Source organism: Fukomys damarensis, unplaced genomic scaffold, assembly GCF_012274545.1.
Source record: "Fukomys damarensis isolate Sample0158 unplaced genomic scaffold, DMR_v1.0_HiC HiC_scaffold_11, whole genome shotgun sequence".
Lineage (NCBI taxonomy): Eukaryota > Metazoa > Chordata > Mammalia > Rodentia > Bathyergidae > Fukomys > Fukomys damarensis.
This window is the reverse complement of record NW_022900923.1, coordinates 34018985-34044863: the sequence shown is the minus strand read 5'-3', so window position 1 is coordinate 34044863 and position 25879 is coordinate 34018985. Positions and strand designations below refer to the sequence as shown.

The window sequence follows — 25879 nt, the reverse complement described above, 5'->3', positions numbered from 1 at the left end:
AAAAGGGGGGGGGGGGACCAAAGTCAAACATTACTCTTTTATGATGCTATAACCTTAGTGTAATTTTTCTTCTTAGCAAAATTTCTTTATTCTAATTTTTCTTCTTAGCAAAATTTCTTTATTCTAAAGTCTCTACTTCCAAACTATAAACAATTCATAATGAAGATAGCCACATGAATTTAGAATCAAGTATGGCTAATTGCTCCCTTCTTCAAAAAGTCTTTTGGAGCTGAGCATGGTGGCGCACGCCTGTAATACCAGCACTGGGGAGGCTGAGGCAGGAGGATCACCGTGAGTTCGAGATCAGCCTGGGCTACATAGTGAGTTCTAGGTCAGTCTCAACTACATAGTGAGACCCTGTCTCAAAAATAAATAAATAAATGAACAAACAAATAAAAATATAAATAAATAAAGTCTTTTGGGAAAAAATACTCTTCTTCTATACTCACTCTGTCTACTACAATTATTTTAATAAGAAATGTTTGCTGATGTTATTTTTGGCCAACTATGCTCGAGAAGATTTAGAGGAGTTTTAAAGTTTTAATCCTTTACACCTACCTACCTGAATATACCAGTTGTTACAGTTAGGAACTACTGGTATAAAAATTTTAAATACCAGGAATGTGTTGTTGAGTTTGCAGAGAATAGACTATAAGGAATCTGAAATGACTTATTCAAAAATTCTGACTCAGTGTGCTTGCAACCCTATCAAAGTCAAAACATCCTAAAAAATTTTTTTTCATAAAAAGTAAAAAAATTCAATACATCTTCTTTACATGCAAAATAATTTACACTGAGCTAGCAGCCTGAAATTAAATGTTTATATAACCAATTTATGCATTTCTTAGAAAAAACAACATACCACCATATTGTAAAACATTTTCAAACACATTACAATAAAAAAATTTCAATATGTATATCTCAGACATGACTACACCTGACATGATTAAACAGATACTAATACTTACACATAAAATCACAGTGAATACAATAATTACAAATACCCACATACCGTTTTACTATACTGGTGATTCAATTATTATAAACGTCACTGCCATAGGCAACATGAATTCTTGAAATGATGAACTATATTTTCAAAGTTCATTAAAATGTACAAGTTTCCAGTGATATGTCTAGTTACATTCCTAGAAAATTCAGCACATATTAAAACTTTACAAAATATACTGTATATTCCAACAACATTTTAAGTTCATTAATTATAAAAAAGGTTTTTCAAGCAGCCAGATATCCAATGGGACACCCAGAAGTCCTATAAAACAAATCCCTTTGTTTATAAGGATTGTTCCACATACCATTACTACCTACTCTGGCCTCCTCACTAAATAAATCCCCCTATAGCACACACTTCCCACAGAGCAAGCAATATTGCCCCCAATACTACCCCATGAGAGCCACAACTCCAGAAACCAAGAAGACACAACACAATAAAGTATGTGCCATGTCACTGCTGGTTTTAAGTGATTACATTTTCCCTTTGGATCCTTAATAGTTTGAAATTGAAAAGGATTAAAAAAAAAAAAAAGGTATATGACCCGATCTGAAAAAGACATAAATTTAGCTGTACCTTCAAGTCAAAAAATTCTTAAGCACCCTGAGTATCTGCTGCACAGCTTGGTGAAAACTGAAGGAGAAAAATAATGCAGGGAAACACTGACACTTGTGGTCATTCTGAGATTGCTAATTTGCAATCAGGCTAATTCTTGCTTTGTGAATTCAAAGAAAAATAGGACTGGCTCATGTATCACTTTTGGACTTCAGAGGAAAATTCTAAACCCCTCAATAGACACTTCATTTAAAAAAATACAATTTACATTAAATAATCAAAAATAAGTCTTTTTTCCAAATCTCTTATATAATTTTTAAAAACCTAATTTCAAATCAAATAGTCAAAAGCCTAGTAAATATTACTATGCAAAATTGTTGAACAACCTCAATAAATCTAAACTGGTCTCAGAAAACTATGTCACATGGAAGTTTTCAAAGGGGCATGAAAATCATACCTGATGCAAAACACTAAGGTTTTTTTCCAACATTGAAAAAGAGTTCTGGTGAGCACCAACTGAAATAATTAATTACCTTAAATTTAGGAACAACTACGCATACTGAAGAGCAAACCAGAATGAAAACCAAAGTAGGGAAGAACAGATTTATGCTTCCCATCTCATTATTAAGATATTTGCTCATTGTTTGAAGTGTTTTAACCCACTCTGTTTTCTCTCAATCTTCTTACAGCTGAATTGATTGATTGATGGATTGGGTACCAGGGATCGAACTCCAGACCTTGCACTCGTGAGGCAGGCGGTGGAGCAACTGAGCTAAACACCTCTGGCCCTACAGTTGAATTTATATACAAGAAATAAATTAGGTAATATAACCCCTTAAAATATCGTCTGATAGTAATATGAAGTGTACATCTGCTTCATAACACACTAGGCTTTCAGAATGTATCAAATGCACGAATGAAAAAGTAATTATTTCTCTATCTAGTAGAAACTAGGAATTAGGAGACATTACAAATTTTTTTTTTAAACTGGCAGTTTGCTGAGTCAGACAAAGAAACCCATCACAAAGAATTTAGATATTAAAAGAAACTAGATTAAAGGAAGAATTTGTACAAACACTGAAGATTTTTACTTCTGTTGACTGCAAACGTGAGTTGCTAGAGAAAGTCACTAACTGAACTTTTATCTCACATCTGCTATTTTTCTATACTTTGCAAAGTCCTCAAGCAGCTCAACTTAAATTTAAGAATTAGCTTGCAGACGTATCTAAAAGTTTAAACTAAAGTCTAAAGTAAAAGATGCACAGTGGGCCGGGGATTTAGCTCAGCGGTTCGGTGGACTGCCTTGCAAGCGCAAGGACCCAAGTTCAATCCCCGGTACCAAAAAAAAAAAAAAAAATTGATAATATTTAGAAGTTCCTTGCTGTATAAATATTTGTTCCATAATAAGCAGTTGGAAGAAAATGACCCACTGGCAATACAGGGGCTCAACCCAGTACTGGAGAGATCCATTAATGCATATATATATATAGGTTATCCATGAAGATCTCTTAATAAGTGAGTCAGGGATGCAGCTCAGTGATAGCGTACTTACCTAGCATTCATGAGGCCCTTGCATGATTCTCCAGTAATGCTCCCCCCATCCTTCGATAATTAAGATGTAAAATAAATCCAGTGAGACATCAAAAAGACCCCAGTCTAAAGAACTAACAGAGATGATGAATACCAACTAGTCTGATCTGATCATCACCCGGTATATGAAATGTCAAACTGTCTCATAAGTATTTATGCCTAGTGTCTCAATTAAAATTAAAAGTATTTTTTTAAGAAAGAATTGACAAAAATATACATTTTATTCTTTCCTGGAAGATAGGGAATGTGTCTAAAATCATTTTGTATCCCCAACATTAAATTATCTGTGCCTTAAATGTAAATGTTGGTATACATTAGCTGTATCATATACCTACATTTACATTTATATGCATTTATTATTGAAAAAGTAAAGAGAACACGTAAACATGCATTTATAACTCTATCAATGATCCCTGAGTATCACTGATACTCAGCATTGGGAAGAAAATTCTCACAATATCTCCAGTAACCACATAATATAATGTTCACCAATGAAATATAAGAATTTAGATATTTGCTTCAAAATTCCTAGCTTGAACTCTTTCTCATCCCTAACTAGGTAATATTTGGGCTAACTAGTTAACAACTCTCAGCACTGGTTCCTCATCTTTAAAATGGATATTATAATAATGAAGCTATCATGAAGGTTACAAGTCAGTTACATTATACCTCAAATGGTTAGCACACAATCTGATTTTGGGTAAAAAAATAAAATGGCCACTACTACTTGGCAGTTAAATCACATACAAGGAACCACTACTAAACACTAATCTAGAGAAGCTCACTTCTACTTTTGAAAAATAAGTTATTTTAACTAGACTCATAAGCATTATTCTATTACCTAACTCATTTAATTAACAACAATTTAAAAAACAAAAGCTTTTGTAAATAAGAAGGGGAAGAAGAATTGAAGGGAGAGAAGGGGAATGGGAGAACAAAGAAGAATCAAGCAATATTATACACAGATATAAATTCCCTATGATGAATGTAATTATTATGTATATCAAAAGTGTACAATAAAAGCAATGGTGGATATAAGGACGAAATACCAGCCAAGGATGGTGGTGCACACTTTGTAATTCCAGCATTCCAAGACAGGAGGATCACAAGTTCAAGTTTACCCTGGGGAACGCAACAACATAGTGAGCCCATGTTGCAAAATAAAAATTTTTAAAAGTCAATACACACCCCCCCACCCTCACACACACAAAAGAACTAAATGCCAAGAAACCCAGGTTTTAGTTTTCTCCTTCAAACTTGATTAAGAAAAGTTAAAGATGTAGGCCTTAGTTTCCCATTTATAAATATCTCTACTTTTGTTTGTTTATTAATATTTCTAGGAAAGTCACATATATTATCAAGAAACGAAGTCACAGGAGGTCCTAAAACTACAGAGCATATTTTATCAGCAAAATTTTAAATTATTATGACAAAAAAATTTAAATGTTACAGAAAATATAACCTTTATGTATTTGAAATAACAGATATTACTAAGGGAGACTGGTAAGATGACAAATATATACATAGTTTAAGTCCCCAAACTGAAAATTTTTAGGATCCCTGGTAGTAAGTATCAGAAGAATTGATAATTAAGAATATATAAAAAAAAAAAAAAAAAAAAAAAAAAAAAAAAACTGCCCCAATGTTCTTACAAACGAAAAAAGGCAAGAAGCTAAACTGCCCAGGAGACTAACCACACTAAGATAGATTTCAGATTATCTACCGCTTACAAAATCTAGATGGCAAGTTATTAAACCATCCTGAAATATCAGGATAAGTAAACTTAATTAGGAAAATCCTATCGCTCATCAATGGATTCTGTACATGTGCATTTTATCTCACCTCTACTAAATCATTTCATTGAATTCTATGATGCATGTAATTTTAAAGGAAAAAATTAAAAATGCTTACATTAAAAAGTGCCTTCAAGAATGCTAGAAATCAGAACACAAAGCAAATGGGTCGTATCACAACATGTAACAGTAAGGTGATTCATGGCAACTAATGTAAGTAAAATGCAGAAAATAAGAGAGAAAAGTCTAAGTTACAGATAAAATGCAATCTATGACTTTAAGTACTGTACTGGCAACATCAGAACAATTTTAGGGAAAAAAAACTTCAAAAAGAAGATGAACTGAGTGGGTTAATTTACACCAACTTATATATAAAAGCTTTTATCACTTATGTCCTATAAAGGCATGTAAGAAACATGAAAGCCCCTCCACCCAATAGAAATATTTAGAAAGCCATGATTAAGTCAAATAAAAAGGGAAAAGCCTGTAAAAATAAAATCATTTCATTTCTAATCATCCCATTTTCCGATTATTTACTCATCCGTACACTTAAATTGAATATTTATCACACAGAAGCAAAATCTCTAAGCTTCTCCCTACCTTAGGATTTTAGTCAAAATGAATGCAAACAATCACGTGGGATTCAGCCAAGCAGTGACGTTAAATTCTGCTCTGTCAGAGAGAGCATCTGTCAAGCCCACATTTAAACTGCTGCCTGCCTGTGCAGCAGCTGAGGAACCGTGGATTTCACATTATAGACTAAAGCCCTAGTAAAACTGCTCAGAAAAAAAAAAAAAAAAGAATCTTCCCTGCAGCTGCCAGGCAACAATGAAAGAAGAAAGGTAAATCCTATTCTTTTCCAATACAACTGAAGCACTTGATTCTAGTCTGCTGCTTTACATTGTAGCTCATTGCTATTACTAGAAATATGGATACTGAGAAAAGAACACAGCACTGCATTGTCCAGCCAGGAAAACAGCAGATGTAAAAAGCTTCAATGCATCAACTGTCGGAAAGAGTCAACGGTGCTCCAAATAGAACCAACAACTACAGCTCTTTTGTCTAACGGGAGAGAAAATGAAAGAAAGGGAAAATTTCAGAAGACTGGGACCCATATGAACAAGGAGGGTAACTCGAAGACAAGCCGACAGATGGACACTTTGGATACTGTGAAAAGCAATCGCAGGAGGCAGACTGTTGGGGGATGTGCGCATGTTCGACAGCATCTTTTTTGCTGAAGTGATGGCGTGCCAAAAGTACTTTCAGTGGTATAATCCTCTCCACATAAATGGCCTGACCAGGGAAGGTATGTCGATATCTTGTGCATGATATTCATTTGAATGTTACCTTTTTATAGCCCCAGAGGCACTAATACTTGATAAACAAGTTCATATAGTTCACTATCTTTGAAACTATGAAAGGGTTTCTAAATATATGATTTTGAAATTTGTCATTGTTCAGAAGACAATCTGTCACTGCTATATTCAGCTAAATATGTAGCTTGAAGTAATTCTGGACTATAGACATATACTCCAATACTAACAAGATGTACTTAAAGGATTCTGTAAGAAATTAAACTTTAAAAAATGTTGTAGCCCTTTATAGGAAAAAGCAATCCTCTTTCAAATTAGGTCAAACTGAATCCTTATCTAGTAAATTAAAGTGCACTCTTTAAAATGGCTATCAAGAGGCAATGCAATGAAAATTATATTAAATAGTATTAAGTGCAATCTTAATATTACGAGGACTTTTTTTTTTGCAAAGTCCTTTTAAAACAAAATCTTCAGAGCTTATAGTAATGAAATCTTCCCTCTCGTATGTCTTCCCAAATAAAGATAATGAACACAATCTAAGAATGTATCAACAAATTTTAAGTACTATTTAACTACAAAAAGATATTAAACAGAAAGAATTAGCATACTATCACGTAAGGCAGCATGAGTTTATGCAAGGTATACCACAGTAAAGTCACATCTTATTACAGTGTCCAAAAACACAACTTTAAACAGTAAGATACCAATACTTGCTAGAAATTATCCTATTTGAAATAAAGAGTTTTTACGTTAGGTAAGAGATTCTAAATAACCAAAGCTAAAACTGTTACTGGAGATTTTAAAGTGAAATTTAAAAATACAATATGAAAATACTGTGATATAAAAATATGCATGAACAGCAATACAAGCTCAAAGAATTAAATATAAATGTAGTTAATGTGCTTCCATGCTCTGATATGTAGTAATAAACTACTGCCACTATATATGTATACAGGACAGAGAAAAATCAAATAAACTATTTCAGCAAAAACAGCAACTCAGGGTTCAAAAACACAGATATTTCTAAAATTTTATAAACTTATCAAGATTTTATTTTTTTCCTCAGTTTCATATTGAATAATCACAAAGGGTAAACATTCTTAAGACATATGTAAGAAATGCACTTCAAAATTAAGATTAAACACATTTATCAGGCTTTATTACATCCCAACGCCAATTGTGAATCATAAACTACAAATTTTTATTCTAATAAAGATTGAAATTTCATAGTATTAAAGAACAAAAAACATGGTTGTAAAAATAAAGACCCTCTCAGTACCTTTATCAACGTTAAAGTCACAAATTAAACAGTTTCATAAACCAGACATCTCAAAAGTGTAGAAGTTTTTCTATTTAAGAACCACGTAAATAGAGGACTGTTCCAATAGACTAAATATGACAACACTTTTAAAAGTAAAATGATAAAAAGTCTGTTTGCATGTGTGTGAGTGTGTGTGTGCACACACAGGTGAAGTGAACAACATTGTATAGCAACATTATTCCCATGAACTTTCTATCTATAAGATGTAAATACATATTCCAAGTATTATCACTGAAAAGGAAATATAACAAAGGTACCTCTATTCAAAAAGATATAAAAGTGCAAAACTATTTAGTATGCCAAAATATTTAACTTTCTCATCTTGTTTTCACTTTTCAAGCTTTAAAATACAATAAGCATTCACTGGAAATGTGAATTGGAAATAGTTTTTCAATTTTATTTTCTTTTTAACAGGAAAATTATGACAATATCTGAGAAACATTTAAAAAGAATTTTTTTATGTAAGACATGAGCTTCACTTATCAATGGGAGATTAAAAATAGGTATAAACATACTTCAAGTCTGTAGATTATTCACATACGACTATCATAAAATTTAAGATGCACATCTATCATAATTATATAATTGTTATAAGCAAAATTACATTTGTTAGATTACATGATAATGTGTTATTTTCTATAACATTAATATACTTGAGATATCACTTCCAAGTATATTATTTTCATAAAATAATTTGGCTTATTACTATAATGCTTACCTTCATTTACTTCTTCAAACTTTTGTTCATTCATTCAAATATTTGGTTTTTTACTTACTGCTTCTTAAATCATAAATTTACACTTAAAAGATCTATTCTAAACGACTGAGCCTCAAGCAGATTCTAAGAATTAATAGAATTCATTTAATGTGTTTAGAATACATGCAAGATATCACACTAACTTTAAAAGTAACTTTTATTTCTTTTAAATTTGCTTACATAACCCTTAAATCTGCTGGTATCTTTATATAGGGAGGGAGTCATTACTACTTATCAAAACAAATATATCATTTTGGAATAAAAGCTGAAAACTAGTTTTCTAACCTAAACCGGAAGGCCAACTATTTACAAGTACAAAAAGGAAAACCTGAGTCTCTAAATCAGAATACCTAGCTCTATTATTTTTAGCTTAGTTCACAGCAAAACTACGTTTTGTTGACAGTCTTAATCTTCACTATAATAATGTGAGATTAAAATTCATATAAGTAAACACTAATAAGCAAACTAAATTGTTTTTAAACCCCACTTTTTAAAAAAACACATTCAACAAAATGTTTAAATATTTTATTTTTTAGAAATATTATAAATGCTAAAGACACTATATGATTTCAGAAACTACAAATTATTACATGCTGGTGCCTGTACTGCTATACTTCAGAAATTCATTCAAATTCCCACCTACTTGCTCCTCCTAGTGGCTGCTACTAAAACAGTACTTTCATTCATGTACAACTAACACTTTCAAAAAAATATTGAACCTAATGTTCTGTATGTGAATTTAAACTACATTTATTCAATTATGAGAATTTACATGTAATTTCATGTCAAGGTTAAACGATTTTATTTACCATGACTGCTCAGTATCACAGGCTAAATAATCACGTGCATTTACATAATTTCAAATAAATGTTCCTACACTAAAAATGTTATTAGTGTACTTCTGCTTTAAAAATAATTTTTAGTAAAGAACTGAAAAATCAAAATTACGTATGTGTTGTCTTCTTTCTCAAAAAGTTTTTCTTTTCATTTAATTAAAATTCAAACTATAGCTCTTCACCTAACTCCATGTCTCCACTCTAGTTCTGAAGAAAAGTAAGAACAGAAAAAAACTAAGAACACACAATAACAAGTCTGTACTGTGCACTGAAAATCTTGTTGCAAGATAACCAGTTTTTAACACGTGGCATTATAAACTTTCCATAGTGGAATCTCATGTACTTTTTATTGTGTTACATAGAAGTCTTAAAATTTTAACAAATTCTGTGCATACAAACTTCTAACAATGTAGGCTAAGGAAATTTGTAAACATATTTGTGACAACTGAAATCTTAGTTTGATATGACAATAACTACAGTTTATATTTCATAGGAAGCCTGAAAAAAAGTGCTGCTCTGTCAACACCATAGATAATTAAAGATAATTACTAGCTGTATTTTAAAATCAACTTCATAAGTCCTGAATACTTCACATTTGAGGTAAAGGTTAAAATTACAAGAGTACATAAAAATGTTGGTCATTTATTACTGTCTACAAATCCTACATCAGAGTTACTGGACCTTGAAAATTAATTCTGACAGGTGCATCTTCTCATTGACTTTCTCAACACAGTAGGGGCGAATGGAAACATGCCAAGCAGTGTACTGTGACTAACAGAACTCTGCCATAATCAACCTTGTACCGTCTGTCCCACAACTGATACATGACCATTTTACAAAATAGGCTGCTGACTGTGCACCATACCACCAACAGTACGTCAAATCAATTTTAATTAATGCCAATAAATTTTCCATCTGCTCTCAAGGCCTTCTTACACAGCCTTTGTCAGGAATCTAGTAAATTTTTCTTTCTATATACATCTAACTTTTAAGTCATTAACTTAGGTCAAATATACAAATAAGAACTAGTGAGACAGTAAACAAAGTAGAAGCAAATGTATCACCTGTCTTTAAACTGCTCACTGTGCTACAAAAATATATTTTTAAAGTAAATAATCATGATCTTGGTGATGTTATGTTGGCAAAAAGAAATACATTAAGAACTTTGTTTCTAAGTTACATATTTTCACAACATAAAAAATGTTTATTAGCTTCAATTTTACTAGCATCCAGAGCTCCTTTTAGGGAGTTCTGTAAGATATGGCATTTTATAGACCTTTATGCTTCATTTTTATAGAATGACTGCGAGGGACCCAGTGTGACTGAATTAGAAAATGACTACCAAAGAAGAGTACTGATTCAGAAGAAGAAAACAGTATTTCCAGCCACCAATATTTTCATTCCATTACTGGATATTTACAACATGCTTCAGTGGAGGAGAAGACATTGCTGCTTTGCAAAAATGACCTGGAATGGCAAGAGGTCTCTGTTCCGTACCCATCTTATTGGTGTACTTTCCTTAGTGTTTCTTTTTGCTATGTTCTTGTTTTTTAACCATCATGACTGGCTGCCAGGTAGAGCCGGATTCAAAGAAAACCCTGTGACATACACTTTCCGAGGATTTCGTTCTACAAAAAGTGAGACAAACCATAGCTCTCTTCGAAACATTTGGAAAGAAACAGTCCCTCAAACACTGAGGCCTCAAACAGCAACTAATTCCAATAACACAGACCTATCACCACAAGGAGTTACGGGGCTGGAGAATACGCTTAGTGCCAATGGAAGTATTTACAATGAAAAAGGTACTGGACATCCAAATTCTTACCATTTCAAATATATTATTAATGAGCCTGAAAAATGCCAAGAGAAAAGTCCTTTCTTAATACTACTAATAGCTGCAGAACCTGGACAAATAGAAGCTAGAAGAGCTATTCGGCAAACTTGGGGCAATGAAAGCCTAGCACCTGGTATACAAATCACAAGAATTTTCTTGTTGGGAATAAGTATTAAGCTAAATGGCTACCTTCAACGTGCAATACTGGAAGAAAGCAGACAATATCATGATATAATTCAACAGGAATATTTAGATACATACTATAATTTGACCATCAAAACACTAATGGGTATGCATTGGGTTGCGACATACTGTCCACATATTCCATATGTTATGAAAACTGACAGTGACATGTTTGTCAACACTGAATATTTAATACATAAGTTACTGAAGCCAGATCTGCCTCCTAGACATAACTATTTTACTGGTTACCTAATGAGAGGATATGCCCCCAATCGAAACAAAGACAGCAAGTGGTACATGCCACCAGACCTCTACCCAAGTGAGCGTTACCCTGTCTTCTGTTCTGGTACTGGTTATGTATTTTCTGGAGATCTGGCAGAAAAGATATTTAAAGTTTCTCTAGGTATCCGTCGTTTGCACTTGGAAGATGTGTATGTAGGGATCTGTCTTGCCAAGTTGAGAATTGATCCTGTGCCCCCTCCCAATGAGTTTGTGTTCAATCACTGGCGAGTTTCTTATTCAAGCTGTAAATACAGCCACCTAATTACCTCTCATCAGTTCCAGCCTAGTGAACTGATAAAATACTGGAACCATTTACAACAAAATAAGCACAATGCCTGTGCCAACGCAGCAAAGGAAAAGGCAGGCAGGTATCGTCACCGTAAACTACACTAAAAAAGACAATTTTTTCAAGTGTGCAATCTGTAAATAATGCTAAAAGCATGTATAGTTAAAATGCATTCATAGGACAAGTTTTAGTTAAAATTCATCACATAAAGGAATTCAAAATATTTTTTAAATTTCTGAAGGTAATACTTAACAGTACGTCATAATAAAAAAATATTCCAAGAGAATCTAAAACTCTGCAAGGGAATTCTGTGTATTAACATGCAATAACAAGCATGCATACATCCATGGTTCAAGTCTTATGTTAGGGTCAATAAAATATATCTGCATATATTTTCACATAAACTTTAATTTAAGAAATGAAGGCAGTCAAAAGACTCTTCATTTTAGATTTAGCTTTTCATTTCAATATGTAAATAAAACATTATCATCAATTTTAAGGACACTTTATAATTGTGCAAAGGATAAATTTTCTGACTTGACTATTGTAGGGTTTTAAAAACTTAAATTCTTGCAATAAGATTTAGTTGAGTTACTCCATAAACTCTGTCCTAAAGTTCACATTTCATCCATACTGTACTCATCTATATAAATTTTTAAGTGAGATATTCATTTTCTTTTACTATTTCTCATATATATTGGGGAAATTATTTTGACATGACATGATCAAATGTGAAACAATAATGTCTCTCAGGCTGAAGATTTTATAAAAAAAAGTTATCAAATGTTACCAAACAGATAAATTTTGTTTCCTCATTGGTGTTACAAGCCAAGTTAGTATTTCAATGTTATTCAATTAGATTAAACACTATACTCTTGAAGAGTACCACCATTTAACTTTCAGTATTTCTGTAAAAATAAATCATGTTCGTTCCTATAACTGAAGCAAAAGTAATCAATTAAAGGCATAAAGTGGAGATATTACTGGAAAAAAAATACAGTAGCAGTTTCATTCAATACATTTTTAAGATGCATGTTTGCCAAACTGCAACATACGGAAAGTTTTTTCCTGACAGCAGGTGTACACATGCCAACACTTAATCATTTTATGGCACCTATTTCTTTCTCTGAGTGCCAAGTTTACAAACCTGCAGTTTTTAATTTGGTAGATGACAAAATTTTGCATCACCAATTAAAAACCTTTTTGGGAGGGATGGAGGGGAAAAAGTACAAATGTTTGATGAACACTTGACTCTAGGATGAACAATGTGTATGATGCACTTTTATCAAATTTTTAATAAAAAGTAAACAAAAAACTTTACTGAGTGTTATGATACAAATATTTTCACAGTAATTCTGTTTGGCTTCATCACAGACTTTAAAATCAAAAAAATCCTAATCCATTAACCCTAAAGTAGTGTTTTTATTTGATATAAATGTATAAATTATCAGGATAATTATCTCAATTATAGTAAAATTCATTTTTATCCCTGACTCAATTATGAAGGGATAAATCACCAGAATAAAACTATAACATTTGTTATATTCAGAATCATAAAAAAGTTTAAATTCTTATTATTTAGTATGGTGAATTCTATTTACATTCAATTTATCTCCCATTTTCAAATCAGTAGTCTGTGTTCTATTCTACATCAAGTAATTCTAAAAAATAAGCTAGTAACACACTGCTCAATTCAAGTATTCACTTAACTTTTTCTATGTGATTGTAAAATAAGTAAATTACTAAATAAAAAACACATATGACACCAAACTAGTGTTTGATAAAAGAATAAAATTTTTCCATCATTATAGAGTAATTCCCTCTGATTTATAACTCAGAAGTTTAAAAAAGAGGAAAAGGAACATCTGTGTGAGCATGCACAGGTAGGTAAATATCAACAGAATCTGAGTGCTATTCATCCAAATTATGAGTGGACTGTAGGGTTCTCAAGAGATAGTACTGCATTTATCTTCTGGAAAAACCAAGTTTGAAAAAAATAACTTACGAAAAACAATTCTTAATAGACACTTAACTTTCAATTATCTCAGAAATCAATTTAAAATCATTTCTATATTCCTAACAATACTACCTTGAAAAATAATGATAACCTAACAACATTCTGAGTCCTCAAAGGGGACTACACCCAACATTGAAGTTTTTAGTAATGAAGAAAATCCTTACTTTAAATAAAACATTCTACCATTAACTTTTGACTTTTCACTCTCAAATAATATGCAAGTTGATTTGTTGAGCAAAATAAAGTACTGAAATAGCTTAAAATTAATTATATCTTCTCTCAGTACTACATAATTCTTGACACTTGAAAAGGTTTTTGTTTTGTTTTTTGTTGGTTTTTTTGTGACAGGGTCTCATTATATGGTTCAGGCTGGCCTTGAACTCACTATGTGTATACCAGGCTGGTCTCAAACTCAAGATGATTCTCCTGCCTCTCAGCCTCCCAAGTGCTGGGATTAAAGAAGTGCACCACCACACCCACCTTGAAAAGATAATTTTAAATAACAGCACTGGATGTAGTCAAAGAAAAAATTACAAGACTAACTATGTAATCTTTATGCTCAAAGTATTAACATATTCACAACAGGGCTATAGTTCAAGCCAGGCAGCTTAAATCACCGGTGGTACATGCAGTCCCATCAAGTGGCTTTTTATTAATTTTATTTGTGAAAAGTGATTAGATCCATTTGCACCATCAGTGGTATAAGCCACTCAATGGGACAATTATGTACCACTGAAGGTTCAAGTGAGCATGAATGTGTTAATATTTTAGAAGCTAAAAATATCAAGTTTCAATACTTTCAACATTAGTCTATTTTGATCAAGAAGAGAAGTGATGAAATTCTAAGTCAACTAAGTAATTCCAATCTCCCCTTATTTTTCTATATAGCACAATCACATATAATCCCAACTGAAGTCTTAACATTTATTTCAGAAAATCTTGCTAAACTAATACCAGTAACAGCAGAATTATTCACTGATTCTGCAAGCAGTGTATTTAGTACTGTGTTAAAGCACTTTACATACATGATCCCATAACACTACAAATTATAGTAAAGAGAACCATGTACAAAGTTTGATACATAACATCACATAACTAGTAAGAGCAGCAGGTTTTCAATTCCAAAGATGATTCTGTTAATCATTATTTTGTTCTATATATTTCAGGTATGACAAATGCTAAAAGGTCTACAAACCTAAGCAAAAATGGTCCCTTCCTCTATTCTTCCATTCTCTGCTTGTTCTTCAATCTTTGCCAGGGCCTCCAGGCTTCAAAGCCCTTTTCACACACTGAAAGGGGACACGATGTTAGGAGCAAACAAATATAAGGGAAAGCAGAGAACATCTACCTCCCAGGTATTTTCTCTTCTCCCTTTCTAGTTGCTGGTGAATGGTGACCAGAACCTTTGTAAGGTTATGCACATTACAGCTTATTTCTTGCTCCTTTGGGCACAAAGATACATCTGGACACAGCATGTAGGTGGCACTTAGAAATTATAAAGAGTGCTTCTTGTGATGCACAATTTATTTTTAATATATCAAAGTGGCACTGTATTTATTCATTGTAGTGTTTAGGCACATCCTGTTTTGAAATGTAGTAATAAGTTCAATCCCCGGTACCAAAAAAAATGAAATGTAGTGGTAAAGCCAGTTTAATTTAATCAGGTGAGCCCCTTCATTCCATTTTAATTGCTTAACCAGAGAAGTTGACTATTAAATTAGCACAGATATAAAAAGAAAGAAAACTATTTAAATACATTTCTAAAAAACATTTGCAAGTGCAAGGCCCTGAGTTCTATACCTGGTACAAAAAAATATTAAAGCATCAAAGAATATCAACATATCACCTACAAGCTATTTGAAAAAGAATTGTAACACACACCAATACTAAAATGGAGCAGTCTTGGGCCAGGGATTTAGCTCAGTGGTTCCACCACCTGCCTCAGAAGCGCAAGGTCCCAAGTTTGATCCCCAGTACTAATAAACGAACAAACAAACAAAATGGAGCAGTCTGAACTTCAGGAAGAAACCTGTAATTATGTTCTCCTTCAATAAACATCACCCATTTTTTCCAAGCATGAATTATAAACCTAATGATCTTAAGTTATAATTTGCCAGAGGGAAGAAGTATTGCTTTATCTATACAGAATTGTTTTTCTATCCCTTTACCACAGGAAATGGCTAAAGCATAACTTTAGCTAAAGCATCCACTACCCCTGTCTACTACTGATCTAATTATTTCAACTTCCAACCTGAATCCTACTAGTCAACATTTGAATCTCATTTCAAAGAATCTAGTAACCTAAATGCTGGAAGAAATGAAATTAGATTAAAGCATCGGCATCATAAAAAGTAATAAACAGGGCCAAGGATTTGGCCCAGTGGTTCCACCACCTGCTTCACAAGGGCAAGGTCCCGAGTTTGATCCCCTCTAACCAAAAAGAAAAAAAAGGACTTCTGCATAAAAATAAAGAGAAAGCTGTAACATTAAATTCAAGCTTTTATAAATAAATTATATTTAAATGGTTAAGATACTTATTTAAATAGCATAAATGAACCAATGTGGCTTGTTGGCTTATCATAATTAAAATATTATTACAAACACATTTAATATAAGTAACAGAATATAGGCCATCCTGCTGGCAATGATAATTTTCTAACACTGCTAAAGATTTGTAAAAAGCTAATAAAGTCACATGATAATCACCTCAACGAATTTCCTAAAGGTACTTAATAAAGTCTTTTTCAGTCATTTTTTTTTAATATTCTTACAAAATTGAGAATGGAGAGAATCACCTTACACAACATTCTGTTAGCCAAAATCATGCTTAATTGCCCAATAAAATTAGAACAGAAATGAGGATGTCCAATGTTCAAAACCCATAATTAGACACTTCTATGATTTAACAAATTCAACCTAATTTCCTCAAGTATCTCAGTAATAATTAGTAAAACAAAGAAGGTGGCATTCTAGAGCCCTGTTCACACTTCAATAGTAATTGTACTTCTAGACTGTATATAAAGTAAATGCATGTGAATGCTCATTTAAAACTTTTAATAACTAGGACTTCTTCAACAATTCCTGAACTAAAATAACTATAGAAAAAAAGAAAAACTATTATGTAATACCAGTAGACTCCACTGGCTCACAAAATAAAAAGAACTTGGGAAATCAGTGAAAAACAAGATTAAAATAATAAAACAATAGCCTCATACAAGAGATAGTGAAACAATTCACAATAGTGACAGCTGAAAAATAAGGAATATGAAATAATCCCAACAAAAAGTAGGATTTCTAGGAAGATAACTAAAATTTTGCTGAGATGTATAAAAACTGATAAAAAAAAGACTACTGCTTAGATAACTTTTTTAAAGATGGAAAAATTTCTTTAACATGTTTTATTTGGGTACATTTTTTTTAACGTTCTAAGAGAAAACAATTACAGGGTCAATGTAAGCCCAACCAAATCGTAAATGAATTTTTTTTTTTCTGTGTGGATGGAAATCACAAAAGTAGTATGAAATTAATGTGAGAGGAAAAAATACTAGTAGACAATACTGAAAATGATCCTACAAAGTAGCACCAATTTTGATGTGCATTAGCACAAGCATTAGGCAGTGAAATAAAAAAATTACAACTGGAAGGGACCCTAATATTTTAAGTGTCATGAATAAATCAGAATTTAATAATTATTCAATATCCCATTATTCAATAAAAATTAGCAGATAATTGGGATTTAATAATTAGGATTTAAGTTAAATCCTCAAAGTATTACTTAACTTCTAATATTACAAAAAACAAAGTCCGGAGGCTGGGGATTTAGCTCAGTGTTTCTGTCGCCTGCCTCGCAAGAGCAAGGTCCCAAATTCAATTATCTAGAACATGACTCAAGTGAATGTTAAAAAAATTAACATGGAACAAGAAGAGACCTATAATAGCAAAAACAATTCTAGGTAACAGAGACATGACAGGAAGTATCAAAATCCCCAATTTGAAACTATACTACAAGGCCACTATGATTTAAAAAACCACATGGTACTGGCAAAGAAACAGACCCAAGGATCAGTGGAATAGGTTGGAAAATACAGAAACAACTCCAGATGTACTCAGCTACCTCATCCTTGACAAAGGGGCCAACTATCCTCAGTGCAGGAAAGTTAGCCTCTTCAATAAATTGTGTCAGAAAAATTGGATTTCAACCTGCCAAAGATTAAAACCAAACCACCATCTTTCACCATGCACTAAACTAAAATCCAAGTGGATTAAAGATCTAAATATTAAACAGAAACATTAAACTTGTTGGAAGATAAGTTAGGCAGAATCTTGAAGACATTGGCATAGGAAAAGACTTTATGAACAAATCCTTAGTAGCATGAGAATTAGCACACACACACACACAAAAATCAACAACTGGGATCTCATCTTTTTTTAAAAGCTTCCGCACTGCAAGATAAACCACCAACAGAGCCAAGAGACAACCTACAATGTGGGGAAAAAAAATTCACCAGCTATTCCTCAGACAAAGGTCTACTATCTAGAATATATAAAGAACTCAAAAAAAATCAGACCCCTCAAATATAATGACCCAATTCAAAAATGGGCATCTGAAAAGAACAGACATTACTCAGACAAAGAAGTAAAAGTAGCAAATAAATAAATGAAAAAATGTTCAACTTCACTGGTCATTCGAGAGATACAGATGAAAACAACACTGAGATCTCACCTCACCCCAGAAAGAATGGCTGCCATCAAGAAATCAACCAATAACAAATGCTGGTGGTGGTTGTGGGGAGAAAGGAACCCTTCTCCATTGTTGGAGGGAGTGTAGACTGGTGCAACCACTGTGGAAATCAGTATGGAGAGACCTCAAAGAACTGGGATTAGAGGTTCCATTTGATCCAGCTATCCCTCTGCTGGGTATCTTTCCAAAAGAATTAAAAGAATCATACCACAGTGATATATGCTCACCCATGTTTATAGCAGCACAGTTTGTAATAGCTGAAACTTGGAAATTGCCTAATTGCCCATCAAATGGAAACTGGATAAAGAAGATGTGGTTTTTCTACAAAATGGAGTACCACTCAACCATAAAGAATGAGAAGCAAGAGTCATTTATAGGAAAATGAATGCATATTGAAGTCATACTCAAGTGAAATAAATAGGACACACGTGTAAATATTGAAGTTTCTTTGGTGTAAAAAACTAAAAGTGTAAATAAGGTTCAAATTGTATAACTGATACTGTGAAATAGGAAGAAAAGGGCTTAAGGAGTAGGGGAAGTGGGAAGGTTAGGGGAAAGGAGAGAATTGAAAAGAAAAAATATGAGAAAAGGGAAAAATGGAAACAAAAGTCTTTGTAAATAGTGAAGGGTGGAAGGGGTAAAGGGAGGGCAAGGGTATGGGAAAAAATAAGAACCAAGATACATCATGTAAAGGTACAAGATCCCAATGATGAATGTAACTATACTGTATACCTAAAAATGAACCAATAGATTCAAGGAAAAAAATTTAATGTGTGTGATATACATGTATCAACCCCTATGATAAATGTAATCATTATATACTGCAATCATGTACCAATGAAAAAATTTTTTAAAAATTTTAAATAATCTGATTCACCAGAGACAAGATAATAAAGCACCACTGACCAATTTATAAAAGGAATTACATGTGGCACTGAGAGTCTATATATTACAAAACATCATTTAATCAATTGTAATTACTATTACACATACACATAGGCAAGAACAGGAAATACCTAAAAATATAATTCATGTGGAGAACTGAAGATACATTTGGTAAATATTTTTCAAGCAACAACTCCAAGTCAAGGACTCTTCTCATCCCCTGGGACATAGTACAAGGCAATAAAGGCAAGAAAAACATGATCTCCACCTTGAGGTCTCTATCTTTGAAAAAAGACAGTCAAAAGAAAACAAATTCAAAAAAAAAGAGAAAGAAGGTCCCTAAAAAAGTGATGGCCTTTGAACTGAGGTTCACATTAGTCAGATGTTCTTGAGCATACCTGTAATCCCAGTACGTTGGTAGGCTGAGGTAAGATCACATGTTTGAGCCAAATCTGGGCAACTTAGAAAGATCTTGTTCTCAAAACAAAAATTAATGAAAGTGCTGGGATGTAGCTTAATGCAAAGGCCCTAGCTTCAATCCCTACTGGGAGGTGGGGAGAGGGAGGGAGAAAGTGGGGGAGGGGGAGAGGACGGAAGAAAGAAGGAAGTTGGTCATACTAACAGCAAGTAAAGAATGGTCCAAATAGAACTGGAAGAACTAGACAGGTTGTGATCAACTTGATAGGTTGTTTAAAAACTCAGAAAAAGTCAAGAAGATAGAAACACAGCCAGAACCTTTCTTAACGCATATTGTCCCTCCATATTAGAGCACAAAGTTTAACTGAAATTAGCAATTCCTTCATAAATATAGGCAGCATACCACAGTATTATGAGCATGGCTGTGATTTTGTAACTAAAAGAAATCAAGTATTTTCTTAGCACACTACAACTTAGAGATATTGTGAAATATCTTGTATGTTCATCATACGTAATATCCTAACATTTAAAGCTGGATGCACTGTGATACACACCAGCAATCTGTTTTTTAGGAGCTTGAGGTGGTAGGATTGCAAGTTCACAGCTAGCCTGGATAACAGAGTCCTCACCTCATTTTTTAAAAGATCTTAGCATTTATTATATTTGACACCAAGTCTTGTTACATAATACAATATTAGTAAAGAGGCACAAATAATTACCAGGTCATTAATGCATTACTTTTAAATTACCATGATAGTTTTGCTTCAATACAACTGATTTTATCATAAGCATTTTACTTTATGTACTAAAAACAGTACTTAAGAGATAGGATTAAATTGCATCAAGTGGATCTATGGCACAAAAAGAGAATTATAATTCACTTATAATTTAAAGTAAAAGAAAAATTAAGAATTCTAACTTGGGCCGAGGATTTAGCTCAGAGGTTCGTTGGCCTGCCTTGCAAGCGCAAGGACCCGACTTCGATCCCCGGTAACAAAAAAAAAAAATTGTGTTGCTTCTTTGGGCCCTATTTTTAACTAACCTACAATAAGACATTAGTCAGAAATATCAAAGACACTAGAAAATAAACCAGATATCAGATCCTACCAACATACTATTTTGTGATGTGCAACAACAGCATTGTAATAATGTTTTTAACTTACATATTTTAAAGATGTAAAGATACAACCAAGTGATAATGCCTGGATTTTGCTCTAAAATACTTTAAGAAAAAAGGGGGTAAAAGATGAAGTAATAATGGCTTTAAATTATAATTATATAATCTGTGTGATGGGCAGATGGAATTTGTCTGCTCTTCCTTCTATGTTTAAATTTTTCATAATTAAGCAACTAAGAAAACAAAGAAAATAGAATCCCATCCCCTTCTGGTAGCTGCTTTGTAAAGAAAGATGGGGGGTGGGACCCAAATCCAAGAGAAATCCTTTTCTTCCAGGCTGATGTCCTTGGGCCAAATGTCTAACTTGATAAAGGTGCAAGCTGATTTGGGAGTTTCTTCTTGCCTCTCCTACTAGGTTCAGTGAGGACGGTAGGAGTCAACACTGTCTGTAATGCTGTTCTGTCTAAAGGCACTCATGCATTTATTTCTAAGAAAAGAGAACCTATTCCTCTCATATCAGCCTGTCTGGGCCAAGAAAACTCATCTTTGATCAAAACCGCAAATCGTTGCATTACAGATACCAGTGGTTTAGAAAAACAGAGTCAATTAACTTTAGGTTTTATGTTTGGAAGAACTTGACCATTCAGAAGATTCAGAACATGGGGTAGGGAGAAGAGAACATAAACTAGGTAGCTGCAAAAACACATAAAGGATGCAGTCAGTGCTTGCTCACTGTAGTTTTCAGGACTGGTAAAAAGCAAAAAGTTTCCATGGGAGGGTGAGTGAATGCTGCACTTGGGCAGCTGAACCATATGAGGTAGTTCCCAGTTGTCAAAAAGTGACTCTGCCTGAAAAGAAGTCCTTCCCAACTGTGTAACTGGGGTAGCCTGCACATCACTCTGTTCTTAGTAGATTTAAGGTGGAAATACTAGCTAGGCTCTGCAACCTAAGGTAGACTGCTAATCACTGCTTCTTCTCCATGACTATTTATACTGTTCTTGTTCTTTGTCGTCTCACTCATCAGCCCTACTCTCACCAAACACTTCTTTGTTTCAGCATTGGAAATTCTTCACCTGGCTTAAAAAAGTCTTCTAACTTTGTTAACTAAATACAGTACAGTCGGTACGGTCATACCTTGCTACTCAACTGCTTTGAAACTCATCAAGTTTGGTACTCAATGCATTCTGACATGCATATTTTGTCCTGGTACTTGAGGTTCAGTGCAGGACTAGGACTTGTTGGTGTGGAATGTCCTGAGACTTGCTACCATTTCCAGCCAAAACAATTTGTTTGGTACGAGTTATTTTTTGATATCCACTATACCTCCCAGAACTAATCAAGTGCTAAAATACCACTGTATATTGTCAAAAATCAAGAGGATATCTTAGTAAAATCTATACATTCATTCACATAAGAAAGTTTCTTCATTAAGTAACAAAAATCAATTCTATTCTCCTCTAAGTGATCCACAATTCCTGATTATAACCGATTTGTGCATAAAATTTGTATTTTATCTGCACTTAGGGTCACATCTTGTAGTTTCCCAACTACTTTTACTATAAAATTCAAATCTATCTTGCATTTCCTAAGATACACAGAAAAAGTTTTAACTAGAGTATATAAGCCACAGTCATTATACAATTAACAACATTTACTATTAAAAGTTAGTAACATAGTGTGTAAACACCAAGTATATGTGACTATATAACATCATTTCTAATTCACTTAAATACCAATTCCTATAGCTATACAATTCAATAAGTACCAATGATCAACTGAATCCATACAAACAATTATTGTCATCTAGAATTAGTTGATGAAGATTAGGTCAAGCGTTCATAAACAAAAGCTCTCATCCAAATTCAGGCCACTACATATTTTAGTATGGCCCATAAGCCAAGAGTGGTTTTACATTTTTAAATGACAGAAAAATATCAAAATAATAAAAAAATTGTTGACACATAAAATTTATATAGAATACAAATTTCACTATGCATAAACTAAATTTTATTTCAAAGCATCCATTAATTCATTTATCTGTCTATGACCACTTTTGCACTACACCAGCAGAGTGAAATGTTTGCAACAGGTGCTCTCAGGTTTAGTATGCATTTGTAGCTGGCAAACTACAAATCACAAGGATGAAGTTAAATAGCTTCACCCTATTTTAATTCTCCAAAAAGCATATATTGTTTTTGTTGTTGTTTTTCCTCTCTCCTGTTTAATCACTGTATCCCCGAGGCCTAAAATAATGTTGGGCACCTGAGAAACATTTGCTGAAGGAGTGTGAGACACAGGATTTTTGTATGCCACAGACTTTGTCAGTGTTTTTTTTTATTACCAGTGTATACCAATTATATCAAAATATGAAGAAAAAATAAGTGTTAGGGCATAATGAAATGTGGTTAATGATACATTTGATTAATAATGAATTAGACGACAAAATACTGTTTTCTATGCCAATAACACTGCACCTTGGCTAAAAGAATACAATATACTATGTGTCAATGTGTATGTACTACCAAACTAAGTACTCACCACAACATTCTCATTCACAAATGATCGTTAGAAAATTGAAATACTGAAGATGAAGTATCTCATCACAACAGAGTATCTACACACACACATACACACACATACACACACACAAAGGCTGTAAGGCAAGTTTTGAAAAGGCTATGAGCAAAGTAAGGAAAATAGTTTACCTACAATGAGTTAATGAGCTCCTATTTTATTGAAGCAGCCAAAAATAATGTATCCAGAGAGAACAACCTGAAGAACATCAGCCTTTTACAGAGAACTACTACTTAATGAACTGAGGACATAGGGTGCAAACAACAGTCAAAAGTCAAAGCAAATGACTTACTGGTTTCCTTGGCTCCGGCTGAGCTGACAGATCTGATCAATACCACTCAGTTGTTTATTCACCTGGTCCATGCCATGTTTTGAAGTAAGTGAAAAATTACCCTCCATGAATAGTCTACATGAACAACCAGACAAGCATGAATAATTTCAAAGAAGTTCAGAAAACACTACCTGAAATATAACCTGAAATATGTTCAAATGCGTTACAAACAGTGGCAAATGATACCTGTGAAGCAGAAAAGTACTTAGATTGACAAATATACAAAGCGTGTAAAAAGTTAGGCACTTAATGTTTATGTGATTCATCATCAAGTACTTTACAGGAAATATTCATATTTATCATGTACTGCTGAGCCTTTAGCATCAGGAGTAAACTTGATTTATTATTACTGATTTAACCATTACACTGTAAATTTTTGTTAGAAATAACTTCATGTGTTCTACCACACAGCAGTACAAAAGTTTATCAGCAGTAAGGTTTTACCGTGATTTTTTTTTAAATCTCAAGGCCAACATATTTTTCTCAATGAAAAGATCTAGCCACAACCATGGCTATCAAACACTGAACAGTTCTGCAACTTAGATTTTGCTACAGATTTGATCATTGTTTTTTAATCACTTCCTTGGTTCCTCATACTGGGTAGCAGATGCCCATATCATGCTCTTCTAATGAAAATATGTACTTAAGCATAATGGTAGCCAGCTGTGCATCTTAGCTGCACTGAGGAAATACAGTTAGCCTTCACCCACTTGGTACACCAAACACCAAGGTGTATGCACATGTATCCAAGTGGAAACAGGTGAGTTTTACCCGCATTATGCCCTGTGTAACATTTTTGTGCCTTTATAATTTTTTATTATATGTTATCTTTCTTGGAGAATTAGCCCAATTCCGTAAACTATCTCATGAAAATCTGCTTTTTACAACTTTGAGAGGAGGCTGAAAGTGAGCTATCAGGTGACTCACCACCAATTATGACTTGGATTGTGTAATCAGAAGTTAGCAAGATATGGCAAACAGAGAAGTACAGGATGAAGACGTTGATACAGATGAGGAAAAAAACAGTAATGTAAATAAATATGACTAGCCCAAATGCTACAAAATGATTCAACACTAGAACTAGGTCAGAAAATGTTACTAAGTTCTTGCTAAGGGTGAAACCTATTGGACAGAAAGCCAGCATTACAATTCAATGTTGGAAATTGTTTGTAATGGATGACATGCTACAAGATGTTTTGAAATACCCTAATAATGAAATACAAGTAAAATGTTCTATATGCATTAATAGTAAAACTCAAAAATGTATTTATCATGACATCTCATTATCTGACCTAAAAGCCTTCATAGCAGGACTTTATTCTAATCATCAGAATCTAAAGGATTTATGGAAAAGTGACAGATGTTGCACTGAGATTTTTAGAATAATAACACTCGAGAGATCTGGTTTCCTTCTAAAGTGCCTACGTTTTGATAACAAAAAAAGCTGCCAAGAAAAAAAATTCCAACAATTTGGCTGCTATTGGTTAATTTTTTCAAAGCTTTGCTTCAAACTGTCAAGCAATTTATACAATATCTGAATACATGACAAGTGATGAACAACTTGCATTATTTCATGGTTGTTGAAGCTTTTGACAACATATGCCAAGTAAACCCTCCAAATAGGGTATAAAAATACATCCCCTAGTTGCTGACATTTTAGACCTTGAATTTAGAAACTTATCCTGGAACTCAAGCACCAGGTCTTTATTCATGCAGTAGTAAACCATATATGAATTTGTGAACAAACTTGATGAACCTATTTCAAAAAGTAATCCAAATGTTACATTCAACCATTGGTTCACTAGTTAGCCACTGATGTTACATTTGCTAATAGAACACTAGTTGACCAGTACAGGAACTATTTGCAAGAACAAAGCTGAGATTCCTGCAAAACTATTGCAAAATCACAATAAAGAAATGTATAGGGCCGGGGATGTAGCTCAGTGGTTCTGCTGCGTGCCTCACAAATGCAAGGACCAGAGTTCAATCCCTGATACCAAAAAAAAAAAAAAAAAAAAAAAAAAAAAAAAAGAAATAG

At 33.2% G+C, this 25879-nt stretch overlaps 2 protein-coding genes across 2 annotated transcripts in view; one reads left to right on the top strand and one right to left on the bottom strand.

Moving 5' to 3' along the window:
- Cdc73 (cell division cycle 73) overlaps positions 1 to 25879 on the bottom strand; it is a 126994-nt gene that overhangs the window by 55714 nt on the left and 45401 nt on the right. The window lies entirely within an intron of this gene.
- Positions 5559 to 13046, top strand: B3galt2 (beta-1,3-galactosyltransferase 2). The gene is made up of 2 exons (XM_010608747.2): positions 5559 to 6253; positions 10472 to 13046. Exon 2 carries the CDS (start codon positions 10598 to 10600, stop codon positions 11864 to 11866), a length of 1269 nt encoding a protein of 422 aa, XP_010607049.1. The 5' UTR covers positions 5559 to 6253; positions 10472 to 10597; the 3' UTR covers positions 11867 to 13046.